The 23,938-nt window shown below is 36.2% G+C and overlaps 1 protein-coding gene across 1 annotated transcript in view; it reads left to right on the forward strand.

Moving 5' to 3' along the window:
* ERC2 (ELKS/RAB6-interacting/CAST family member 2) overlaps nucleotides 1–23,938 on the forward strand; it is an 885,144-nt gene that overhangs the window by 382,797 nt on the left and 478,409 nt on the right. The window contains exons 7-9 of the mRNA XM_077776719.1: nucleotides 4,650–4,787; nucleotides 13,571–13,711; nucleotides 16,872–17,012. Of these exons, the coding sequence (XP_077632845.1) occupies nucleotides 4,650–4,787; nucleotides 13,571–13,711; nucleotides 16,872–17,012 (420 nt within the window). The remainder of the gene's footprint in view (nucleotides 1–4,649; nucleotides 4,788–13,570; nucleotides 13,712–16,871; nucleotides 17,013–23,938) is intronic.

Below are 23,938 nucleotides of genomic sequence, written 5' to 3' on the forward strand. Positions count from 1 at the left end.
ATAAGTCAGGCAGAGGACAAATATCATATGTTTGCACATATGGGAGGATTAGGAGGAACTTAACAGAGGACCATGGGGGAGAAGAAGGGGGAAAATGGTGGGGGAAAGGGAGAGAGGCAAACCATGGGAGACTCTTGAATGCTGACAAAAACAGAACTGATGGATGTGGGGGTGGGGATGGGCATGGAGGAGGCCACTCGTGGGGATGAGCACTGGGTGTTATGTGGAAACTAATTTGACAATAAACTATTTGTAAAAAAAAAAAAACAAAAACGTTAACCAAGAATCTTATATTCAGCAAAACTGTTCTCTAAGAGTGAAGGAAAAATTACGATACTTCCAGGTTAACAAAAGCTTAGGAGTTTGTTACCATTAGAACTGCCTTACAAGAATTGCTCAAGGGAGTCATGCAGGGTGAAATGAAAGTACACTAGATGGTAACTCAAAGCCATGTAAGAAGTATTTCAATAAAGGTAAATACATGGGCAAATATAAAAGCTACAATTATTGTAACAGTGGTTTGTAATCCACTTTCTGTTTTCTATATGATTTAGGAGAATAATATATTTTATTTTATTATTATTTTTTTAATGTTTTATTTGTTTTTGAGAGAGGGCAGGCAGGGGAGGGGCAGAGAGTAGGACAAAGGTTCTGAAACCAGCTCTGTGCTGACAGCTGTGAACCCGATGTGGGACTTACACTCCTGAACTCTGAGATCATGACCTGAATCAATGTCAGACACTCAGTCTACTAAGCCATCCAGGTGCCCCTGAGACTAATATATTTTAAGAAACTTTTAGTCTAAAACTATCATTGTAACTTTAGTTTGTAATTCCATGTTCTACATAATGTAAGAGACTAATGCATTAAAAGGAATTATTAGTTTGGGAGCACGCAATGTATAAAGATATAATTTTGTGACATCAGTAGCCCAAAGTGGTGGAGATGGAGCTATAAAAGACTAGAGTTCTTTTATGTTATTGAAGCTAAACTGGTATAAATTCAAAGTGTTAAGTGCTGAGAGTTATAAAATTTGGATGTTTCATGTAATACTCATGGTAACCACAAAGAAAATAGTTGTAGAACACACACACACACACACACACACACACACACACACACACACACACTGATAATAGAATTTAATCATTTCAGTACCAAAAAAATCAACTAAGTACAAAAGAAGACAGCAATGCAGAAAATGAACAGAAAACATTATCAGATATATAAGAAACGAATAAAATGACAGACATAAGTCTCTCCTTTTCAGTAATTACTTTAAATGTAAATGGATTAAACTTTCTAATTGAGAGACAGAGATTGGCAGAATGGATTAAGATCAAACAAGCATAAAAACAGTCCACCCCTAACATGATCCAACTATGTGCTATGAGAGACTCACTTTAGATCCAAAGACACAAATAGATTGAAAGTGAAAGAAAGAAGAAATGTGTTCTATGCAAGTAGTAAGGGAAAGAGAAAAGTTTACAAGAGACAAAGAAAGACATTATGAATTAATTAAAATTTCAATACCATAAGAAGGTATGACATATATAGGCAGAGATGAACCTAATGACAGACCATCAAAATATTTGAAGCAAAAATTAACAGACCTGAAGGAGGAAGAAGAGTTTTGCAATAATAATTGGAGACATTAGTACCTCACTCTTAATAATAAAACAACCAGAGAGAAGATACATAAGGAAATAGAGGACTTAACACAATAAATCAACAAGATCTAACAGACATATTCAGAATACTGTACCCAACAACAGGAGCATGTGCAGTTTTCTCAAGTGCACATGGGACATTCCCCCTATGGTAGGCCACAGATTAAGTCTCAATATATTTTCAAAATATAGCTATCATACAGAGTATCTTTTCCAACCACAAGAGAATGAAGTTAGAAATCAGTAACATAAAAACTGGAAAATTCACAAAATTTATAGATTTTAACAACTTTATTTATTTATTTATTTATTTATTTATTTATTTATTTATTTATTTAGACAATGCAAACAGGGGAGAAGGGCAGAGGGAGAGAGAGAGAAAGACTTAGGCAGCCTTCACGCTCAGTGTGGAGGCTGACACAGGGCTTGATCCCATGACCCTGGATCATGACCTGAGCCAAAATCAAGAATTGGATGCTCACCCAACTGAGCCACCCAGGTGCCCCAAACAACATACTCTTTAACAATGAATAGATGAAAACAAATCACAAAAGAAATGAAAAAATGCTTAAAGATGAATGAAATAAAGTGCAATGTAACAAAACATATGGAATGTAGAGAAAGCGGTACTGAGGGAGAGATTTATGCATCAAAAGAATTATCAGCAGAGTGAAAAGGCAACCCACAGAATTGGAAACAATATTTATAAATTATATATGTGGTAATGTATTTATATGCAGAATATACAGAGAATACCTAAAAGCTTGACAACAAAAATCAAACAATGTGATTCAAAAATGGGCAAAGGGTTTAAATAGGCATTTCTCCCAAGAAGATATACAGATGTCCAGTAAGCATATGGGAAGATCATTCAATATCACTAGTCATTAGGGAAATGAAAATCAAAACTACAGTGAGACACTACTCTTGTCCATTAGGGTGGCTACTATCAAAAAAATCAGAAAATACCAAGTGTTTTTATATTACATGTATACTGGTAAAACCCTGGTCCTTATCTTCCTCGGTCCTCTCAGTGATTTGGGGAGGCCCCAGAAAGTCTCTCATAGGCTCACAGCCTCTGTTTCCGGTGCCCAAAGTCCCTTGAAATCAGTGCCTACCACTCCCGAGGGCTGACGCCCTGAGGAAAGGTGTTCTCTGTTCTGTCCAGGGCACTGCCTCCCAGAGTGACAGCGGGTGCCTAATCAGTTTGGTTGGGACTACCATGGATTTACACATTTTCATGTACACAGAGGTATCTGTGGTGTGGGTGTACTCACAATAAGAACACACAGTCTCCTTATAGAGCCAGTCTTCTCAGCTGTTAGCTTCTTTTACATAACGAGTATCATTCTGACATGTAACTATCCATATTTTTGTTCACTCATATATTTATTTTGGAATTGTGTAACCACATGAACACTTGTCTGGCATGGAGGAAACCTTTGTTTTGACTGCAGACGATTATGCCTTTTGAGTTCCTGTGTTTTCCATGGAAGGACAGTGCATTCTCACAGTGGTACATGGGCAGGAATATATTGCATTTTGATAAAGGAGAGACTAATTATTTGTCTTATAACTTGAGTTTCCAGGATGTTTGTCTCTAGGCAGAAAACATATCTTATTAAAAAGATATATTGGTGGGGGGCGGTGAAAGGAAAGTTGTAGGGAGGGAGGGAAAAGAAAGGAAAGAAAGAGGAGGGAGGAAGGGAGGGAAGAAAGCAGGGAGGAAGAGAGGAAGGAAGGGAGGAAGGAAGGGAGGGAGGAAGGGGAAAAAGTCCATTTCTGTTAGTTCAAATCCATTGTAGCTATTGAAAAAAGTTGTCAAGTCCTTTCTCCTGCCAGTTGAGAGTCAGCAAGGTCAATGTTTTTGCATTCAGAAATATTTTGATGCTGCTACCACGGCCACCCCCACTGTCACCTTCTTTTCCTCCTCCTTGTTGCTGCAACTTCTGTCATTATTTATATTTTATTCCAGATTTATGCTAAATGAATCAAATAATCCAAAAATTTGTTTAAGTCACACATTGCTAAACATGCATTTGGAATGATTTCCTGCGAAAGCCTGGGTGCAGAATACAAATATTTTGAATGGACTTATCTAGAGTTGTACTGCTTTTTTTACTTGTCACTTTAAAACCCTTAATATGAATAAATTGTTTATACAGTGTTTTTTTTTTAATCCTTAGATAAGAAATACATGGTTTGAAAGCAGAGAATAAAAACATGAATGATAATGTACGCAATGCCCAGGAAAGGTCCTTGCTGCTGCTCATGGGCAGGCGTTATAATCAGCTATTTGGCGTGTTTATTTCAAGCTACAGATAGTGGATAAAAGTGGCTGGTTGGTTGCCAGCACATGACTTAGTTGCCAAATGGAGTGTTTAGTACTTGTTACATTTGATTTATATCACAAGTTCTTCCCATTAACAGTCTACTGATGATAACCTACTTGGCTTTTCATGTGGTTATTGAAACAGCCACTTGACAACATTTGGCATATCACAAAGTTTAATACTGAATACAGGAATGAGTGAATGATGACCACATAGGTTCTGCCCTATATTGTTCTGGTGCTTAATGCAGAATGGGCACCCAATACTTGTCTTTTCATTGAATGAATAAATCCTGCATATGTATTTACCTGATTCACTATACAGAGATTAGGTGATGGACTTCAGACTTAAAGGTCTGGTGGGAGGGATAGAAATAGGTAGAAATAATAGTGCTTACATATATGAAGGGCTTGCATCTGTATACAAGGAGGTAGTCTGCTCCTCTGTATTGCCATTTAAATACAAAGTTGAATTATGGAAGGATGAAGGTCTCATAAAATGCCCTTGATTCTAAGTCACTGTAACCTTGTAATGATGACAATGTCCATAACCTTGCGTCTATTTTTAAAAACAGGTCCACTTCAGGAATGTTGTCCTTGGGTAAGTAATAAAATATGCATTAAATATGGTTAATTTTTATTTTCAGATTGAAAACTTGCAAGAACAACTTAGGGATAAAGACAAGCAACTAACCAATCTGAAAGACAGAGTAAAGTCCTTGCAGACAGATTCTAGTAATACGGATACTGCGCTAGCAACACTAGAAGAGGCTTTGTCAGAAAAGGTGAGCTTGGGGTGAAAAATGGGGTGGTTGGGAGGGAATTATCTAAATGTATTTAAATGTTCCTGCCTTTCTCCATGTGCTCACATTACCCCCAGTCCCAGCTGGACCTCCCACTGCCATGTTAGCCTTCCTCAGTAGATTTGGCACATTAAATAAGCCAAGAGAGCCTTGAAATGCAAACCTGATTACATCACATTTGGCTTTGTTTAAAAACCTTCACTAGCTTGTTACTTTTCTTTGGATGATATAAACTGAAATCCTTAATCTGGCCTATACAGTCCATCCCTTCATCTGATCTGGCTCATATCTGATCAGCTACCTCTTTGCCTGCCTTACTCTTCTCTCCTTCCCATCCTCCTTTCTTCTTTCCCTTTCTCCCTTTTATTCTCCCTCCCTTCCTTCCTCCTTTTCCAACCTCATCCCCATCTCTCTTTCCTCATTCTTTGTATTCTAGCTCTGCTGGCCTTCTAGATGTTCAAGTCCACCATGTTCATTCCTGCCTTTTTCACACCCAGTTACCTAACTTAGAATGTTCTTTACTTCCTGAAGATTTAATTCATCTTCTGGGAGTTCAGCTTCCTGAAAAGCTGTATTGCACAGTAGTCAAGGATGTGGACTTTGGGAGCTAGACTCCCTGTCTTCTGTATTCTGCATGATCATAGTCTATAAACTACAGTAATAAGGTCAAGTGGAAGGAGAACTAGGAGCCAGTCTCAGCCCTGTCACTAACTAGATGACCTTGGCAAGTAACTGTCTTTCTCAGCACCTCAGATTTGTAGAATGGAAGGCATTAGATTAAATGGTCTATAGGTTTTTTTAAGCCAACTATTTTAAAGAAGCCTTCTTTAACTTCTACTTCAGAATCACCAGGAGATGCCTGTTGAAAATGTAAATTATTAGGTTCCATCTATACCTACTAAATCAGAACCTTGAAAGGGCTTGGGATTCTGTGTTTTAGCAAGTTCCTTTGGTCATTGTGATGTACACTCTAGTCTGAGAGCCTCTGCACTATATAAAAAAGTAGAGAAGCTAAAAACATGATATAATTCTATTCTTATGGCTAGAAGAAATAATAACATTATAACATTTGTAATATTAAATTATAAAGATTTAATTTGAAAATATATAAAAATAAATAAGTTGATTTTTCAATGAGAATATTCTTTTTAAAATTTTTGAGAATTTATTACCAAAATTCTGTAGTAATTTTGTTTGTTAAAAACATGAATGAGTGAATTAGTCTAAAAACTATTAGTGATTATGTATCCTGTTTGCAGTTTTTGAGTGATATGATGTCATATGATATCATATGATAATATGATAACTTTACAAAAGTAAACGTATAGCATATAATTTTTCTATATAGTGGATTCTTGGCAGGATTTTATCATTTTTTCCCCTGGCCCTATTAAGATTTGATTTATTCTAGTTTAAATCCCTAAACAGTTCCCAAATCTGAAACTACTCCTTTTATCTAAGCACTTCCTTTGAGACGAAGGAGATGACTGGGAGGTAGGTTGAGGTCTGTGGGAGTCTGGCCCCCCTCAAATTCATGCCACCACTTGAGAGTTGTTGCCTCACCCGGGGCAAGCCTCTTCTCTTAGTGCCTTATTTTCAAAATGCACGTTTAAATTAGCTGGGCTCTAAGTTCCGTTCTCTTTGTAACTACCTTGATAATAATTAATCAGTCTGCTGATCCACAATCTTAAGCACATGAACTCTGAATTGGGCAATAGATGAGGAGTTGTGTAGTTAGATACCTTGAAGCACCAAACAGGGAACAAAAATGAGGGAATAGAGTTTGGTGTGAGACAGTAAGAATTGCTGGCAACTGTGACAAGCTGCAGGGACCTTACCTGCCTCAAACTATTCAAGTGCACATAATACATTAAAGTATTATGATGCTCAAGTCGAATAGGATGTGGGCCAGCTTTGGCCTGTGAGATCTTAGTTTTCAAACCTTAATTGCATCTTCCTTGTAGACTTACACAATATAGAAGTATAAAAGCAAACACAGATCAATTTATTTGGAGGGAATTTTCAAAAGGTGCCCAAATCAGGATGTTCGTGTATTTGAAAAGCACAGATAAAAACATTGGATAGGAACTGGCAAGGTTCTCTATCATGAGACAAAGAATAGTAGATTCTTTTTAAGTATTGATCCCACTGGGTATCAAACTTTTGTTTTGTATCCAACAAATATTTCTTCTCCTTCTCCTGCTCCTGCTCCTGCTCCTTCTCCTTCTTCTCCTTCTCCTTCTTCTCCTTCTTCTCCTTCTTCTCCTCCTTCTCCTCCTTCTCCTCCTCCTCCTTCTCCTTCTTCTTCTTCTTTAATTCTCAAGTTAGTTAACATACAATGTAGTCTTGGCCTCAGGAGTAGAACCCAGTGATTCATCACTTACATATGACACCCACAATTGGGAGCTTCTTCCAATAACAGTTTCCTGGGTCCCATTTCCTAGTGATTCTGATTCAGTTGCTTTGCTCTGGGGCTAACAAACCTGTGATTTTTACAAACATGCCCAGCGATTCTGATGAAAGTGGTCAGGTGACTACACCTTGAGAAATACCAAACCCATCCTCTTCCATTTTAAAGATGGGAAATGGGCTCAATGAGGTGAAATGATTTGCCCAAAAATGAAAAATTTTGGACAGGTACAGCACCATTCCCCATTTCTGGGTCCTGGGAGGATATCATAGACAGACCATGGCATATGCTAACTTCTCAACCCAATTCTCCAGGAAGCCACTTCTAGGCCCTTGGTTGGGACTTTGTTGTCTTCCCTGGACTATCCCAGAGCCACTCAGTTTATGGTGATGGAATGGGACTGAAATTCAAACCTGATAGTTGTGCTTTTGACAATATCACAATCGCCTTTAATGGTCCTTCCCTCATAAGTTTCAGTTTTATCCACATTTAATTGAACAGATTCCCTAGAACAAGATATGGTACAAAAAAGTAAAATGATTTATTAAAAATTGGAATAAAAAAATGTGGAATAATAAGAGCATCTAATTATTTGCGGTCATTTGATTAATAGAACCTATCAGGCACTAAGCACCATTCCACTTGGGTTATGACATTCTGGGGAGTGTGTTATTCCTTTTAGTTTCCAGGAATTTATATACATATTCACAGTGCAAAAAAATAATGCCACTTAGCAAGTTAAGATTGAGTATGACTTAGTTCTAGGATTGACACACAGAAGCTCAAGAGACGGAACCCACAGTATTTATAAAGCTGGTCTCGCCAAGCCTTGCTGTAGCCATATAGCAGATAAGCAGTTGAGAAAGGCAGATAGCAGAGCCGGAGGCCACTGCAATTCAGTTCCCGCTCAGTGATAAAGCACAAATAGATTAGACTCGTGCAGAGCCAGATGAGTGCACAAGGAACGCTTGCCAATGCAAATAAGACTAAAACAAGAACACATTGTTGGAATTTCTGCAAGTCAGTTGTTAATCAAGTAGATCATGGCATATTAGGGCCTTTTAACACATGTTTTTGACATCTGGCCCTACATGGCTGACAGTTAAATTAGTTTTGTGATTGACGGAGAAATATTTCGTAGTATTGAATCATCAATAACACTTAAAAACATTATAGTGCTTGCTAATTTTTTTTTTTTTTTGTCATCAATGCCCAGTCAATAGTTCAAGTGCTTAGAGTGAATCAACCTACTTACTAAAGGACTGTGACACCTTCTGGATGTTAACACACATGCTTAATTTTATTTCCCTTCCTTTGAACCTAAGATGATCCCTAGTTTGATTTCTTATTCCTGCCTTCAGCCTCTCTAATGCTTGTTGTATGCCAGACAATTTGACCAGGCTGAGTTAAAAGATTCAAGGATTTGAGTGCCTTCTTTGGAAAGCTAGGTTGAGAGGAATGGACATGCGGTAAAGTCACATGAAGGGCGCCAAGTGGGAATAAATGCCATGTGATTTGGCCCAAATAGTGAGATGAGATAGTTAGTTTGGTACTTAAAAAAAATGTCAGGGAAATACAAATCAAAACCACACTGAGATACCCTGTCACGCCAGTCAGAGTGGCTAAAATGAACAAATCAGAGAACTCTAGATGCTGGCAAGGATGTGGANTGGGAGATGGGCATGGGGGAGGGCACAAGTGGGGATGAGCACTGGGTGTTATATGGAAACCAACTTGACAATAAACTATTTGTAAAAAAAATAAAAAAATAAAATAGGAACCATGTAGAGACTATAAAAAAATGTCACTCTAACATCCCATGTGGTGGAAGTGATTGGAAGGAGAGATCCTGGTGGCTAGGTGACCATTTGTGATGCTTTTGCAGTATGTGTAGGCATAAGGCAGTAAGGGCTCAGTTGCTAAAATTTTTTAAAGCCCTTAAGAGACTTCCTGTGCACTGATGCCATTGTCTTCTTTTGTAGATCCCATAATTATCTACTCACCAGTGTCACAGAGTGAAATAGGACTATAACTGGAATCAAGAAGAAATAAATGTAGGCAATTAATAGACTGATTTGTTCTGTTTCCACCCCCACTGCTGTAATAATATACTTTATTTTAAAGTGGTTTTAACTAATTGCAAAACAATAACGATACCTCTTTTTATCCTTGAAAGCATTAGGTACATAAATTATTGTCATTGGGGTAGAACAGTTGCTTCCTTGGGGGGGTCTTAAATCATAGGCTAAGCGTTCAAACTAACTTGCCTCTGCACCACATACTGTTTTATATTGTGTTATGTATCAGGCCTTGTCTTGTACTGTGTACTTAGTAGCATATAAAAGGTAATATCAGGATCCTTAAAAGTAGCTGTTGCACCAGTATTTTTGAACAAACTATCCAGAAAAAATGCTGTATTTTGTCAAATGCTTTTTCTACATCTATTGAAAGAATCATATGGTTCTTATCCTTTCTTTTATTAATGCAGTGTATCACATTGATTGATTTGTGAATATTGAACCAGCTCTGCTGCCCAGGAATGAGTCCCGTTTGATCATGGTGGATAATTCTTAATGTACTGTTGAACTCAATTTGCTAGTATCTTATTGAGAATGTTTGCATCCAGGTTCATCAGGGATAATGGCCTGTAATTCTCCTTTCTAGTGGGGTCTTCGATTGGTTTTGCAATCAAGTTAATGCTGGATTCATAGAATGAGTTTGGAAGCTACCTTCCCTTTTGATTTTTTTGGAACAGTTTGAGAAGAATAGGTATTAACTCTGCTTTAAATGTCTGGTAGAATTCCCCTGGGAAGCCATCTGGCCCAAGACTCTTAATTTGTTGGGAGATTTTTGATAACAGATTCAATTTCCTTTCTTGATAAAAAACCCTCAAGAAAGTAGGCATAAGAGGAATATTCCTCAATTTTCTAAAGGCTATATATGAAAGGCACACAGCTAATGTCATTCTCAATGGGGAAAAACTGAGAGCTTTCTCCATAAGATCAAGAACATGATAGGGATGTCCAGGCTCACTACTCTTGTTCATCATAGTACTGGCAGTCCTAGCCCTAGCAGTCAGATGACAAATGAAATAAAAGGCATCCAAATTAGCAAGGAAAAAATCAAACTTCCACTCTTCACAGATGACATGATACTCTACATGGAAAACCCTAAAGACTCTATCAAAAATCTGCTAGAGTTGATCCATGAATTCGGCAAAGTCGCAGGATATTAAATCACTATATAGAAATCGGTTGCATTTTTGTACACCAATAATGAATCAGCAGAAAGTGATACCAAGGAATCGATCCCATTTAAAATTGCACCAAAAACCATAAAATACCTAGGAATAAATCTAACCAAAGAGGTAAAAGAGCTGTATGCTGAAAACTATAGAAAGTTTATGAAAGAAATTGAAGAAAACACAAAGAAATGGAAAAGCATTCCATGCTCATGTATTGAAAGAACAAATAATGTTAAAATGTCCATACTACCGAAAGCAGTCTATACGTTCAATGCACTCTCTATCAAAATAACACCAGCATTCTTCGCACAGCTAGAACAAACAATCATAAAATTTGTATTGAACCTCAAAAGACCCCAAATAGCCAAAGTAATGTTGAAAAAGAAAACCAAAGCTGAAGGTATCACAATTCCAGACTTTAAGCTGTATTAAAAAGCTGTAATCATCAAGACAGTATGGTACTGGCACAAAAGCAGACACATAGATCAATGGAATAGAATAGAGAACCCAGAAATGGACCCACAAACATATGGGGAACTAATCTTTGACAAAGCAGGAAAAAGTATCTAATGGAAAAAAGACAGTCTTTTAAGCAAATGGTTCTGGGGAAACTGGCCAGTGACATGCATAAGAATAAGCCTGGACCACTTTCTTACACCATACACAAAAAATAAATTCAAAATGGCTGAGAGACCTAAATGTAAGACAGGAAGTTATTAAAATCCTGCAGGAGAAAGTGGCAACCTTTTTGACCTCAGCTGCAGCAACTTCTTACTTAACATGTCTCTGGAGGCAAGGGAAATACAAGCAAAAATGAACTATTGGGACCTCATCAAGATAAAACCTTCTACACTGCAGAGGAAACAATCAACAAAACTAAAAGGCAACTGACAGAATGGGAAAAGATATTTGCAAATGACATATTGGTTAAAGGGTTAGTATCCAAAAATCTATAAATAACTACCAAACTCAACACCCCAAAAAACAAATAACCCAGTGAAGAAATGGGCAGAAGACATGATTATATGCTTTTCCAAAGAAGACATCTAGATGGCAGACAGACACATGAAAAGATGCTCAACATCATTCATTTTCAAATGGGAAATGCAAATCAAAACCACAGTGAGATACCACCTCACAGCTGTCAGAATGGCTAAAATTAACAACTCAGGAAACAACAGATGTTGGCAAGGATGCAGAAAAAGGGGAACATTTTTGCATGAGGAATGCAAACTGGTCCAGCCACTCTGGAAAACAGTATGGTGGTTCCTCAAAAAATTAAAAATACCACTACCCTACAACCAGCAATTGCACTATTAAAAGTTTATCCAAAGGATACAAAAATGCTGATTCGAAGGGGCACATGCACCCCAATGATAGCAGCTCTATCAACGTAGCCAAAGTATGGAAACACTTCACATGTCTATTGACTGATGAATGAATAAAGAAGATGTGGTGTGTGTGTGAGTGTGTGTGTGTATACATATACATATACACACGTATACACACTCACACACACACAATGGAATACTACTTGGCAATGAAAAGAATGAAATCTTGCCATTTGCAACAACATGGTTAAAATGGTTAGAACTAGAATGTATCATGCTAAGTGAAATAAGTCAGTCAGAGAAAGACAGATATCATATGATTTCACTCAGATGTGGAATTTGAGAAACTCAACAGATGAGCATGGGGAAAGGAAGGAAAAATAAGATAAAAACAGAGAGGGAGGCAAACCATAAGAGACTCTTAAATACAGAGAACAAATTGAGGATTGCTGGAGAAGGAGTGGGTGGGGGGATGGGTTAAATGGGTGATGGGCATTACGGAGGGCACTTTTAGGGATTGGGTGTCATATTAAGAGATGAATTACTGGGTTCTACTCCTGAAGCCAAGACTATACTGTATGTACACTGTATGTTATCTAACACTGTATCTACACTGTATGTTACCTAACTTGAATTTAAATTAAAAAAAAAAAAAAAAAAAGATTTGTCATCCAAAAGAGAGTTCAGATATGTGTTGGGTAATATGAAACAAATTTCAGAAGTCTAACTTAATCTTACTCAAATGGAATTTTACTTAAAAAGAGGTCCTTACTCTGATATTGGTAAGTTTCCAAATGTTTGGAAAACATGTCTACCAGAGTAGTGTTTTCATTTCAGTATATAAGTCAAGAGTGGCAAGGTGCTCAGATCTCCTTAAATGGCACCATGCTTATGTTTGTGGCAGTGTGGTCTTATGGACATGGCTAAGACTCAGAGAGATTCAGAGAAGGGTGTGCCTTCTCTTTATGTGCTGGGTCACCTTGGATGAATTAGCTGGTCCTTGGTCTGGGTTTCTCACTACTACACTGTTACTAGTAGCACTGGTTCAGACCCTGCAATTGTGGTGATGTCTAGATGGAGAAGGGCACTTTGCAGTACCTAGGTTTCAGTAAAGGAAAGCTGCTGTTTGAACTTTGTTGAATTCAAGCAATATTTTGGGAGTCTCTACTGATTGCCAAGAAGCCATTGAAAAAATATGGAGGAAAATGAACATCTCCAGGCACATTAAAAATCACTATACAATGAGCTCATTATTTTGTCTCAGGTTCTTAGTGTGAGTTCAGACCCTAGAGGGCCTAGATCTTGCCCTACTCAGATCCTCTTCCTAGCTGGAGAAGAGTTTTCAGAAACCAAAGAAGTTTCTTTGTTATCAAATGGGAAAGCCAAGCAGAGGGTTGAATGAAGAGGTTAGTTCTGCTTCTTCCACTGTGCATTGAAGGCTTTAGTAAGTCTAGAGTCATGGTGCCTAAACCTCCCTCTTCTGGAACTGTTTTTAGAATTTTCCAAGTACTGTCATGAACCAAAACAACCCCAGAACTTGAACATTAAAGTCCCTTGCAACACTGTGATGCTAACTTTTATTAGTAAGCCAAAAGCCATATTGATTATCTTTCCCAAATGCTGTTTTGTGTGTATAACAAACCCAACTCGGACTATCTTGCATGTGTTGATTCATATAGAACATTTCTTACATTTATTGCCTCCCATTTCCTTTGGTAGCATGCCTTGGCACACACATTGATGGTTTCTCACTTCCTCTTTTTTACCAATTGCCTCAAAGGAGAGAATAATTGAGCGTTTGAAAGAACAGAGGGAGAGAGATGATCGAGAAAGACTAGAAGAGATAGAATCTTTTCGAAAAGAGAACAAAGACCTGAAAGAGAAGGTCAATGCTTTACAAGCTGAACTGACTGAAAAAGAGGTGAGTCTGGAAAAACAAATGAACTATGCTGATAGTCCTATTCGTGGTAGCCTCAAGAGACTAAAGAGTTAGTCTGAGGGATTGTATGACGACTTTTGGGGCATAGGTACCTTTTCTTTGCAAAACTGCATGAGTTCAAAGGAAAATATTTACTGTAACTCCCTTCAGCAGCATGCCCTATGCTTCTCTTCTTTGCTGTGTGTACAGTGTAGCTCCTTGAAAGTTTCTTGTTGTCACCACATTTCTGTGGCTTATTCTATATTTTTTCAATGTCCCAGGATCTTTTGCTTGGGGTAACAACAATATCAATAATAATAATAATAACATATCCACTTTATTAGGGGCCTGTTATATGCTAATCTTTGTACTGGGTACTCTACATTCATCAGTGCTTCTCAAAAGGATTACTCAATACCTCCAGGTTAGGAGATACAGTACCATACTAGACACAAAGTATAGGTTAAATGTGGCTACTCTTCTGGAATACCAATTTTACATTATGGTAAATAATTCAAAATAACATTTTCATGCTAGAGAAAACATGGATACAGAATAAAAATCTTAGCTGCATTTTTAAAGTAAAACAATATATTTAAAGAAATTTCTTGCTTGAGGTTATAGAGAGAATGTGTTAGGCTATACTCCCCATCGTTGGAGGGATACATGTAACTCCTTTAGTTTACTTAGGGATACTTTGATGGAGAAGTTTGAGAAGCAGCAATGCATGGTATTTTTTCCAGTCTCCAAAACTCTGAGATATGTGCCATTGTCCACAATTGGCCCCTTCATACTTATTTTTGTCCACAGGAAATGTCCATCTCCCTTAGGGCTATTACAGATCCTTTCACCCCATTGGACTATATCACTGCATAGTTGTCCATTTTCCATCCCCACATTATTACCTCAGCCCTTGGGTTTTGATAATTCTATACAAATTAAAGTACTGTCTCAATGAGGAATCCAAGAGGGGAGGAATTGATGAGTAATAGAAACAAAATTCATTTTCCCTAAAATAAGCACACTAGGTACTTTTTTGTTACAGTAGGGAATTTTTGTTTTTGTTTTATAGTGGAGATTATTTCTTTGATACAAAAATAAAGAGTATAAATCCTACTATTCCTACTATTTCACTATTAAATCTAACTTGGTGACTCTGTAATGACTGTAGTTGGTACGTGACAGAAGGCACAGAAGCTTTGACTTCATTTGCAATTTGAATAACTGATTGCAAGTGTTATTCATTGGTTTGCACCTTGAAATCAATATGTGTGTGTGTGTGTGTGTGTGTGTGTGTGTGTGTGTAATTGAAAAGATATCTTGATGACATGGTGGAGCATAGCTTTAAATGAAAATAATTTTGTAAACAATGCCTACATTGTATGATTTCAGACAGGCATTTCAGCAAACATTTATGGTACCTGTATAGTAGCGTGCCTGCCACTGGGATGGGTGTCAGTCAAGGTTCCACCAGAAAAACAACTGTATTAAGAAATTTAACCATATTTAGAAATTTATTGCAAGGAATTGGCTTACATAGCTACAGGGGCGAGTCTGAAATTCATAGGGCAGACCATCAGAAAAGGCAGGCTGGAAGCACTCCAGACAGGAATTGGGCCAGCAGTCCACAGGTGGGTTTCTTCCTTCTCAGGGAAATCTCAGTCCTGCTCTTAAGGCCTTTCAACCAGTAGAATCAGGCTTATGCAGATTTGGAAAATAATATCCTTTACTTAAAGTCAACTGATGGTAGGTTGTCCCATCTATAAAGTACCTCCAAAGCAACAGCTAGATTAGTGTTTGATTGAATAACTGGGGACTGTAGTCTAGCTAAGCTGATACATAAAGCCATCAGACCTGGCAATTTAAAATGTATAAAGAAAAACAACATTCAGTTGTTGTCAGCTTATAATTTAGTTGGGGTGATAATTACCTTCACCATGGCAAAATGCCTGGATTGCAAAGTACTTTATTATTTCTGTGGGAGTGGTACGATAAAGAACATTGAAACTGGAGTCAGAATCCTGGGTTTGAGACCTGTATCTTCCTTTAATAGAGCACAAACCTTGGAGAAGGCACTCAGTTCATGTGAGCCTCAGTTTCTTTACTGAAAAGTGAGAGTGGGAGGGTTGTTAGGAGTTAGGTTGTTTGCTGAGTTATGGTGGTGGTGTCTTTATTAACAAGGTTATTCCAAGGTCCAGGAAGCAGCTCCAACACAAAATATTAGGTAACATCATTTACTAAATGGCCCTTGTGTGCTTAGTGTCTTTCTAGGTGCTGCACTTGGCCATAAAGGAAACATATAAGACCTGATTTGGGGTAAACCCTGAATATTTTAGTCACAGTTAGATTTTGCTATCTATGTTCAAGTTTGGTGATAGATATGGCCTTTGTAGCTCAGCAGAGTTATGTTCCATAATATACATACATAATATACATGTATACATAATATACATGTTCCATGTATTTACTTCCTTACATTTTAGAATTCAGACTATCCAGGAGAGCTCTTGGTTTCTGCGCATGACTGATGAGTGGAATAACTTAGGTAAAACTATGTCTGAGTTGGGGTTTCATTATATTTGTTGAATTTGGATTTACAAAGAACTGGGACATAAAATCTGCTCTAAATTTTAAAATAATTTTATCTTTGATTCTACAGAAAATATTTTAAAAACCATTGGTTATTTTTCTGTTAAAGAAATGGAATTTGATAAAAACTAAACAGGATGCTTCTTTTATACTTGATTTGTCCTTTGGTAGGGGGGAAAGCATTAAAGTCAGTATTTTCTTTTATATTTGTCTTAGAGTCTGCGCGACTTGACAGCAATAAATGTAAATGGAAGGTTCAGGGTATCTGTTTTACCATGACATGCAAAGACCACCTTGGGACTTACATCATTAGTATGACTTTGAGACGTGAAACATGCATTTACTGACCACACCATTTGGTCACATTTGATTCTATTACACTTAGATTCTGCTTGGTTCTGTAAGCTGGCCAATTTTAATTTCCTGGCCAGAGCCAGCTATTGTTACCTTAGTAAGACTATATTTACCCTTTCTGTCTAATGCATACTTTATTGCTATGCATAGAATCAGTGTATTCAAATTGAAGACTAGTAGAAATTGCAGTGTTTTACTCACTAGTGTTCTTTCCTTTCAGTCTAGTTTAATTGACCTCAAGGAACATGCATCTTCATTAGCCTCAGCAGGGCTGAAAAGAGACTCCAAATTAAAATCTCTAGAAATAGCCATTGAACAAAAGAAAGAAGAATGTAGCAAATTGGAAGCACAGTTAAAAAAGGTAAGTGAAGTCCAAGAAAAAAATGCTAATTTTACAATGAATTTATAAAATGGAAAAGGAAGAGATATTTTGCAAAGAAGCAAACCCCTTATCTTTTACTATCTGCTGATAAGAGAATTAGGCACTTTTAAGAAGTCTGCATGAAATTGGTTAGGGAACCTAAAAAAAATCTTAGGTTTCCTGTCTGAAAAACTTGAAAAATAGATGAAAATAGTAATGGAAGTAAGAAAATATTATAAAAACAAGTTGTTACTCAATGGGTAAATCTCAACTTTAAAAAAGATAAATGGAGTGGTGCCTGGGTGGCTCAGTTGGTTGAGCATCTGACTTTGGCTCAGGTCATGATCTCACGATTCGTGAGTTTGAGCCCTGCACCGGGCTCTGTGCTGACAGCTAGCTCAGAGCCTGGAGCCCGCTTCAGATTCTGTATCTCACTCTCTTGCTGACCCTCCCCTGCTTACGCTGTCTCACTCTCTCTCTCTCAGAAATAAATAAAAAAATAAAATAAAAAAAAGATAAATGGAAATGTTTGTAACAAATCAAAGAATCCAGAGGCCTCATTTATATTGATAAGCTTTTATTACTTTCAGAAGTAGGCCAATTAATGTATTGGAGCTTTGTAAAAATTTATCTGACAATATTAAATTTCTAAAAATCTGCCCAGATAGTCAAAGTCCCTAGAGTATCTGTGGGATGACTATTTATACTTAACCAAAAATGACCTTGATGTCTTAGAAAGCTTGTTGAACGTAGAAGACTTTCGAAAAGAAAACAGTTTTTTTACATTGCAGCATTAACATGTTTTCTCTGACCTGGACATTTTGTGGAGTACATTTCCAGTCATGCATCGTTCCTTTGACTTTTTCCCTGTGTTGTTTGGTATGTCTGCACTCATTGTTCACATAAAACTCATAACTTTATGAGTTTAAGCAATTTGTTTCCCTTTAACAGCTTATACACTTATTCAAAAGTGATAAGAATCTAAATAATCAAAGCATACAATAAAGTTTGACTATATATAATGTATAGCACACTGGAATGGGAATTTATTTGCTAAAGTTATAAAAATATATGATGTGGATGATAAGGATGTTAAAGCATCATATATCTGTGGAGAAATTATTCTGAATATTTAAAAATTGAATATACTGTTTTGTATGATGCAATACATAACCGAAATGTTCAGTTTACCACAGAATTTTAGGAAATTGTCCTAAGAAATTTCACACTAGTAAAGTCACCTTAACTAAAGATAAATATAGAGACCAAATCCCTCTATAGCAAAAGAGCAAGAAAAACTCTATATTGCAAAATCTGCTTTTCTTGTCCGCTCATCATCTCACTTTTTTCAAGCAGTATCTAGTTAAGCAGAAATCTTGAACAATAAACACAAGAATTTAAATTGCCCATTTGAGAGTGCTTAAGTAGCAATTGAGTTGTCTATTTATGCATTTTGGGTGTATGATAATACATTCTTGACCCATATAACAAATGTGTTCTATAATATGTTATATGCGCATGTACATATCAAGAAATGAATTCATGAAAGGTACTTTTAATTTAATGAACAGTTTTGCGACCACAAGGCAGGCTTCAAGGTAATTGAGAGAGAACTTCATTAACTTGCTTTGCATTAGCTTACCTCAGTTGCATTGTGCTGACTCCTAAAGAAGGAGGACTTCAATTAGACCTGGCCATGAAAGATAACTTCATCAACTCTTTGTAGCTATTGTGGAGATGAGGCCACTGTATATATTAATTCTGCAGATACATGCTCAACATGCTCCCTTTTAGTGTAAGTCAGCTATGGAATTTGAAACTCTCTACTAGTTAAAAGGAAGAGGTTCACATATTACAGTTTCCATATATATGACTTGACTATATAAAGAGAACATTTATGCATTTCAATTTAGTTTCTTTCAAGGTAGCTCTGATTTGCCCAAAGTATCACTCACAGCATGTGATTTCCTAAACTCTTAGGTAGACATTGCGTGCTGAAGTTCATAGAGCAAATCCTGTAAACATTTTAGCATTATTCCTGACAATATTTTACCAGGCTTTCCCGTCACCAGGATTAAAGTAACAAATATGGTTGTCTTGCTGTAAAGGACCTAATTAATTTATGGAAAGATAACTTATTTCTAAGTATATAAATAATGTTTGCTTATGCTATCTCCTAAATGCATAGTACAGTGAGATTAAATAAGGTAATTATAATTTAAATATTTTCATACCTAACCTGTAGATGCTATTTTGTTATTTTTGGCTCTCTAGCATCAACTAAATTCAAAAGTTTAAAATGCTTTTCCTAGTAGTCTTTAATTTCTGCTAATAAATAGTTCCGTAAAAACCTCAATTGCCCATCACCTTAAAAAGAATTGAGATCTACATGAAATATTTGAAAATATAAGCCAACAGTATGTGAATATGCATATAAACACATCATTTACTCATGGAAAAATAAGCAGCTATAAAAGCTTAAGGAGTGTCTGGGCCTCCTTATAAATAAAAGGGTATGTGACTTGTGAATAAAATATAAAGGGTTACTAAATGAAAGCTGAAAACATAATAGTTTTATTATGTCATAAATAAACCATGAATTCCCAATGGAATTTTGCTCAAGATTTGTGAGCTTCCAGATATTTTTGCTATAAAATGTACATAACATCGTAGATGTATTTAGCTGAACAGAAACCTTGTCTGCCAATTACAGTGGGATCCAAATTGTGATTTAAATGTATTTTTTGTCTTTGGAACAATTCTTGACATTGGTAAGATGAGTTTTTATATAAAAGTTTATGGAGAACATTTACATGCATAGTTACTTTTAATGCTTTACTGTACTGTTAATTTGAGTCTCCAAATACTTCATGATGAAAAATGGTTATAGGCAGAAAAGGAACTAGTCCTTACACATTGCATCTCACCTCTTAAAAACAATAACATCATGTGTGAGGAAAGTTTTACTGATATTTGTGAGGCTGATAAGATGATATTAACCACATAATGTACAACAACTAGTTATGAGCAATCTTTACAAATCAATGCGTTCATTAATCCTAAATAGACACCCAGGGGTTGAGAAGAACCTGATTAGTGACATGTGGATAATTTTGTCTTTCAAGAATATATGGTGTTCAGTATGTAGAAGTAAGTTTACCTTATATGTCTAGTAATCAATTAAGAATGATTCAAAATGTTATAAATTGTGGTATTTGGTAATTTTCCAATTAATATCATCTTTGAGGGGAGTGGGTTTTTTTAATCAAGGTAAAATTATTATTTACTTCATCAAAGTTGAACAAACAAAAAATTCAGGCTCTTCAAAGACACATACATGTCTCAGCTTAAAGCAAAGTGAAATTTCTTACAATATTTCATCTTCTACACCTTGACATTGAGCTGGAAGTTAATGATGCAGGTATTTAAGAAATAGAACTTGGGAGTGATATTTAAAATAATATTCAGTACATTTAAATCTACCAAAATTTAAATCTTCTACACAAAAAAAGACTGGAGAGCATTATAAATTCTGTAAGCACTTGGAACATAATAGGATAGTCACTAAAAATTCTATTTATTATTAATTATGAATGAACTCATAGTAGAAGTTGGTAATGGGCAATGGATAATACTGTATTTTGATTTCCTTATTCTTCCTGCTGACTTAATTTTTTTCTTCTCCCATTCACTGTTAATCCTGTAATGTCTTGCTTACTGATATTTGCTATTGCTAACCTGCTGTTTGCTGATCTATATAATTTATAAAGTTAGACTGAATAGAAACTTTAGGCTTGTGTTAATATAAAAAGAGAGCTATAAATTCAATGATAAAGATTTAATTAATCTTTTATTATTACCATCTTTGAAGTTCAGGTAATAAATTGCAGGCTTGGCCAAAAGTACTTCTTCTGATTCATTGCTAGAGGCCAGCACTTCATGTATCATCAAAAGTGGACAGCTTTCTTTATTTCATGGGTTATTTAACTTGAGAAAGGGAAAGTAACACAAACCTTAAATTTCTTATTCCAGCTATTCTTTTTTAGGAGCCAAAGTCAACATTTCTATTTCCCTAGAGCCTCTCACTTTCACTGTGGAATGTTTAGAAACTGAAATTTCTTCTTTTTTAATGACCAGTTTGTCTGTGCAAATGCACTGGATTTGTTGAGCTAATGCTGTTTTTCTGGATCTTTCCTTCTTTCCCTGTCTGTGCTTCAATGCCTCCCCAACTTTGCAATGTAGCAAGCTGAGCAGTTGTTCAATCAGATGTACAACCCAGTAAGTCATTTCTGAAAGTTCCGCTGTAACATATCAAAGCATGAGGATCAATTGATCACATGTCCTGGTGTGCCATACTGGGGAGGTTTCAAAAATATTTATGAGTCTCTTCCCATTTCCGTTCTGTCAAAAGAAATGACCTGTGCACAGTGGCACAGGCCACTGCCATTTCTTTTGAATGTGAAATTAAAAAATTAAGAACTCAAGAATATATCTCCAGCTCTGATATCACGTCCTTCTAAACTTCAACTCTAAGGGTGTAGAAAAGCAGAGGTCAGCTGCAGATCTAAGCTCAGGGAATTCTTTCTTAGATCCTTCTAACTCAGAATTACCTATGTGAAATGTGATAGTATTTTGTAAAGTAGCAAGCAACTCGATATAAATTGTATTCAAATGATAGAAGTTAAAATAGGTTTAGATTTAAAAATAGGGCTACGCTCTTTGAGATTGGTAAATGCCGAACATTATTGTGGGTTTTGTAAGAGTTAAAAACCTGTCATTTGACCAAGGACAAACTAAAATATACCCTCCTAATAACAGATAGTAACAATTCTGATTATAGCTTAATGGTACACATTACAGGTACCTAGTAAAAATATATGTAAAACGGCTGGCCCAGATACCACCACTGATTTTTTTTTATCCTAATGACAGGTGTGCATTTATATGAAGCAGTTTATTTGTTTCTTTAACTTTTTAAAGAATGACCTTTTGTTTTGTCAACTCAGCTGGCTTACTGGGTGAAATATTACCTAAAGGTGACCAGAATTTGTCATTTGGTAGATGTGATCTGTGCTGTCATGCATTCTAATTACCTCCTATTTATGAATTCCCATCATGGGAAGAAGAATAGCATAGATAAAGAAAACAATTCAGCCAACAAAACAATTCAGCCAACAACTTTTTGTTAAGCTGCTATTCCATGTTACATCCAGCATGATACACACAAGATGCTTGAATGTACTTAATTAGATTCAACTTCCGCTCTCCAAAGTTCAAAACAAATTTTATTTTTGCAGACAGAATTTCTCAATTTCAGTTATTGTATCTTTATTAAACTCTTTCCCCAAGTATGATTTTTAATAGGGCAGGAAAGATACCCCAAATTTCCTTTCCCTTAACATTTGAATGGGAGTGTTAATAAGCAGGCTCAAGACAATGGGTAGATGAAGAGGGCCACATTTGGAATATCTTTAAGCTTGAAAATTGATCCTGGGAAAAATAGTATTTTCTTCAGATCATTTTTTAAAGATGTAAAGTAGTCCAACTGATACTGTTTCACATTTACTACTTAAGGACAGGAAGAAAACCAAAGTATGTCACGTTTTGGGTGTGTGCAAGACAAATGGGGAGGACCTTTTTCCTGTAGCAGCCAAGATTTATCAGTACCACAATAGGATTTCAGCATCCCTGTCAGGATAGGAGGACCAAAGAAATAGTTCCGTTAACCTTTAGACCATTTCTAGAAATATTGATGATATGGCACTTATTGGACCTTGCCTTCATTTCAACCACAGCGGCGGGTCTCTAGGAAGCAAAAACAAACTTTACTCCTCAAATTAATTAAGCTAACCTATTGGTTTGGCATCCTGGGAGTATAGCCAACCTCTCATTATTTTAACTCTCCCTGTCTGCAAATATTCTCAGGGTCCAATTCTTTTTTGGACTGATAGGGATACAGCATGATAGATTTCCTATCCTTAAAAGTCTTTTAAATAATAATCATGTTTTCCTGGCTATAAAAATAACATGGCCACAGCGGAGAATTTGCAAAAGTATGGATGTGTAGGAGAAAATAAAATTAGCAGAATAATCACCAGGAACATTTGGGTGGTTCCCTACCCAGACATCTTTTTATTATTCTTGTTCTCTCCTTTCTCCCTTTTTCTCTCTTTTCTTCTTTCTTTCCTTTCTCCCCCCTCCATCCTTCCCCCTTCTTCCTTTTTTACTTTCCTCTCTTTCCTTTCTTCTCTTTAATTCTTATTTAATACTCTTATTTCTTTTCACCAAATAGTGTCAGTGTTTACTGAGTTGTAGATCCTACTTTTATAACATTTCACCAGCATTTTCTGCAGTAACTGTTATTCCAAAGCATTATCTTATGGATTATGTGATATTTTACTGTATTTACTCATTCCCTAAATGTTGCTCATCTCTTTCCTCTTTTTTTTCCAATATATAATGCTCTGAAAAACATCTTTCCATTATTAATTTCTCCACATTTCTGTTTTTCATGGAACAAATTCCTGGTCAATGACTGTTGAAAGCTCCTGATAGCTCTTGCTATGATGCATTTTAGAGCACTGAATGAAGGCAGCCTTTCTGCCCACCCCAACCAACATGGAGAATTGCCACTTTACATAACTTGGACACATGCGTAGGTGGATTTTTTTTAATTTTGACTTTATTTTCTTTAATTACTAGAGTGGTTGAGGTTTTTTAATAACTTTATTAGCTATTGGTATTTTTCTTCTGTGAATTGTTTAAGTGACATACGCACTTGTTTTTGAGCTTATCTTTTCATTCATTGGTTTGTATGAGTCATTCTATGCTTTATATAGAATCTTTGTCAGATTTGTGGCAAATTTTCATTTCACTTAAATTTTTTTTAAATAAAGAAAACTATTTTTAAGTTTCTTGCCTTGTGT

Source organism: Crocuta crocuta, unplaced genomic scaffold (assembly GCF_008692635.1).
Source record: "Crocuta crocuta isolate KB4526 unplaced genomic scaffold, BGI_CrCroc_1.0 scaffold87, whole genome shotgun sequence".
NCBI lineage: Eukaryota > Metazoa > Chordata > Mammalia > Carnivora > Hyaenidae > Crocuta > Crocuta crocuta.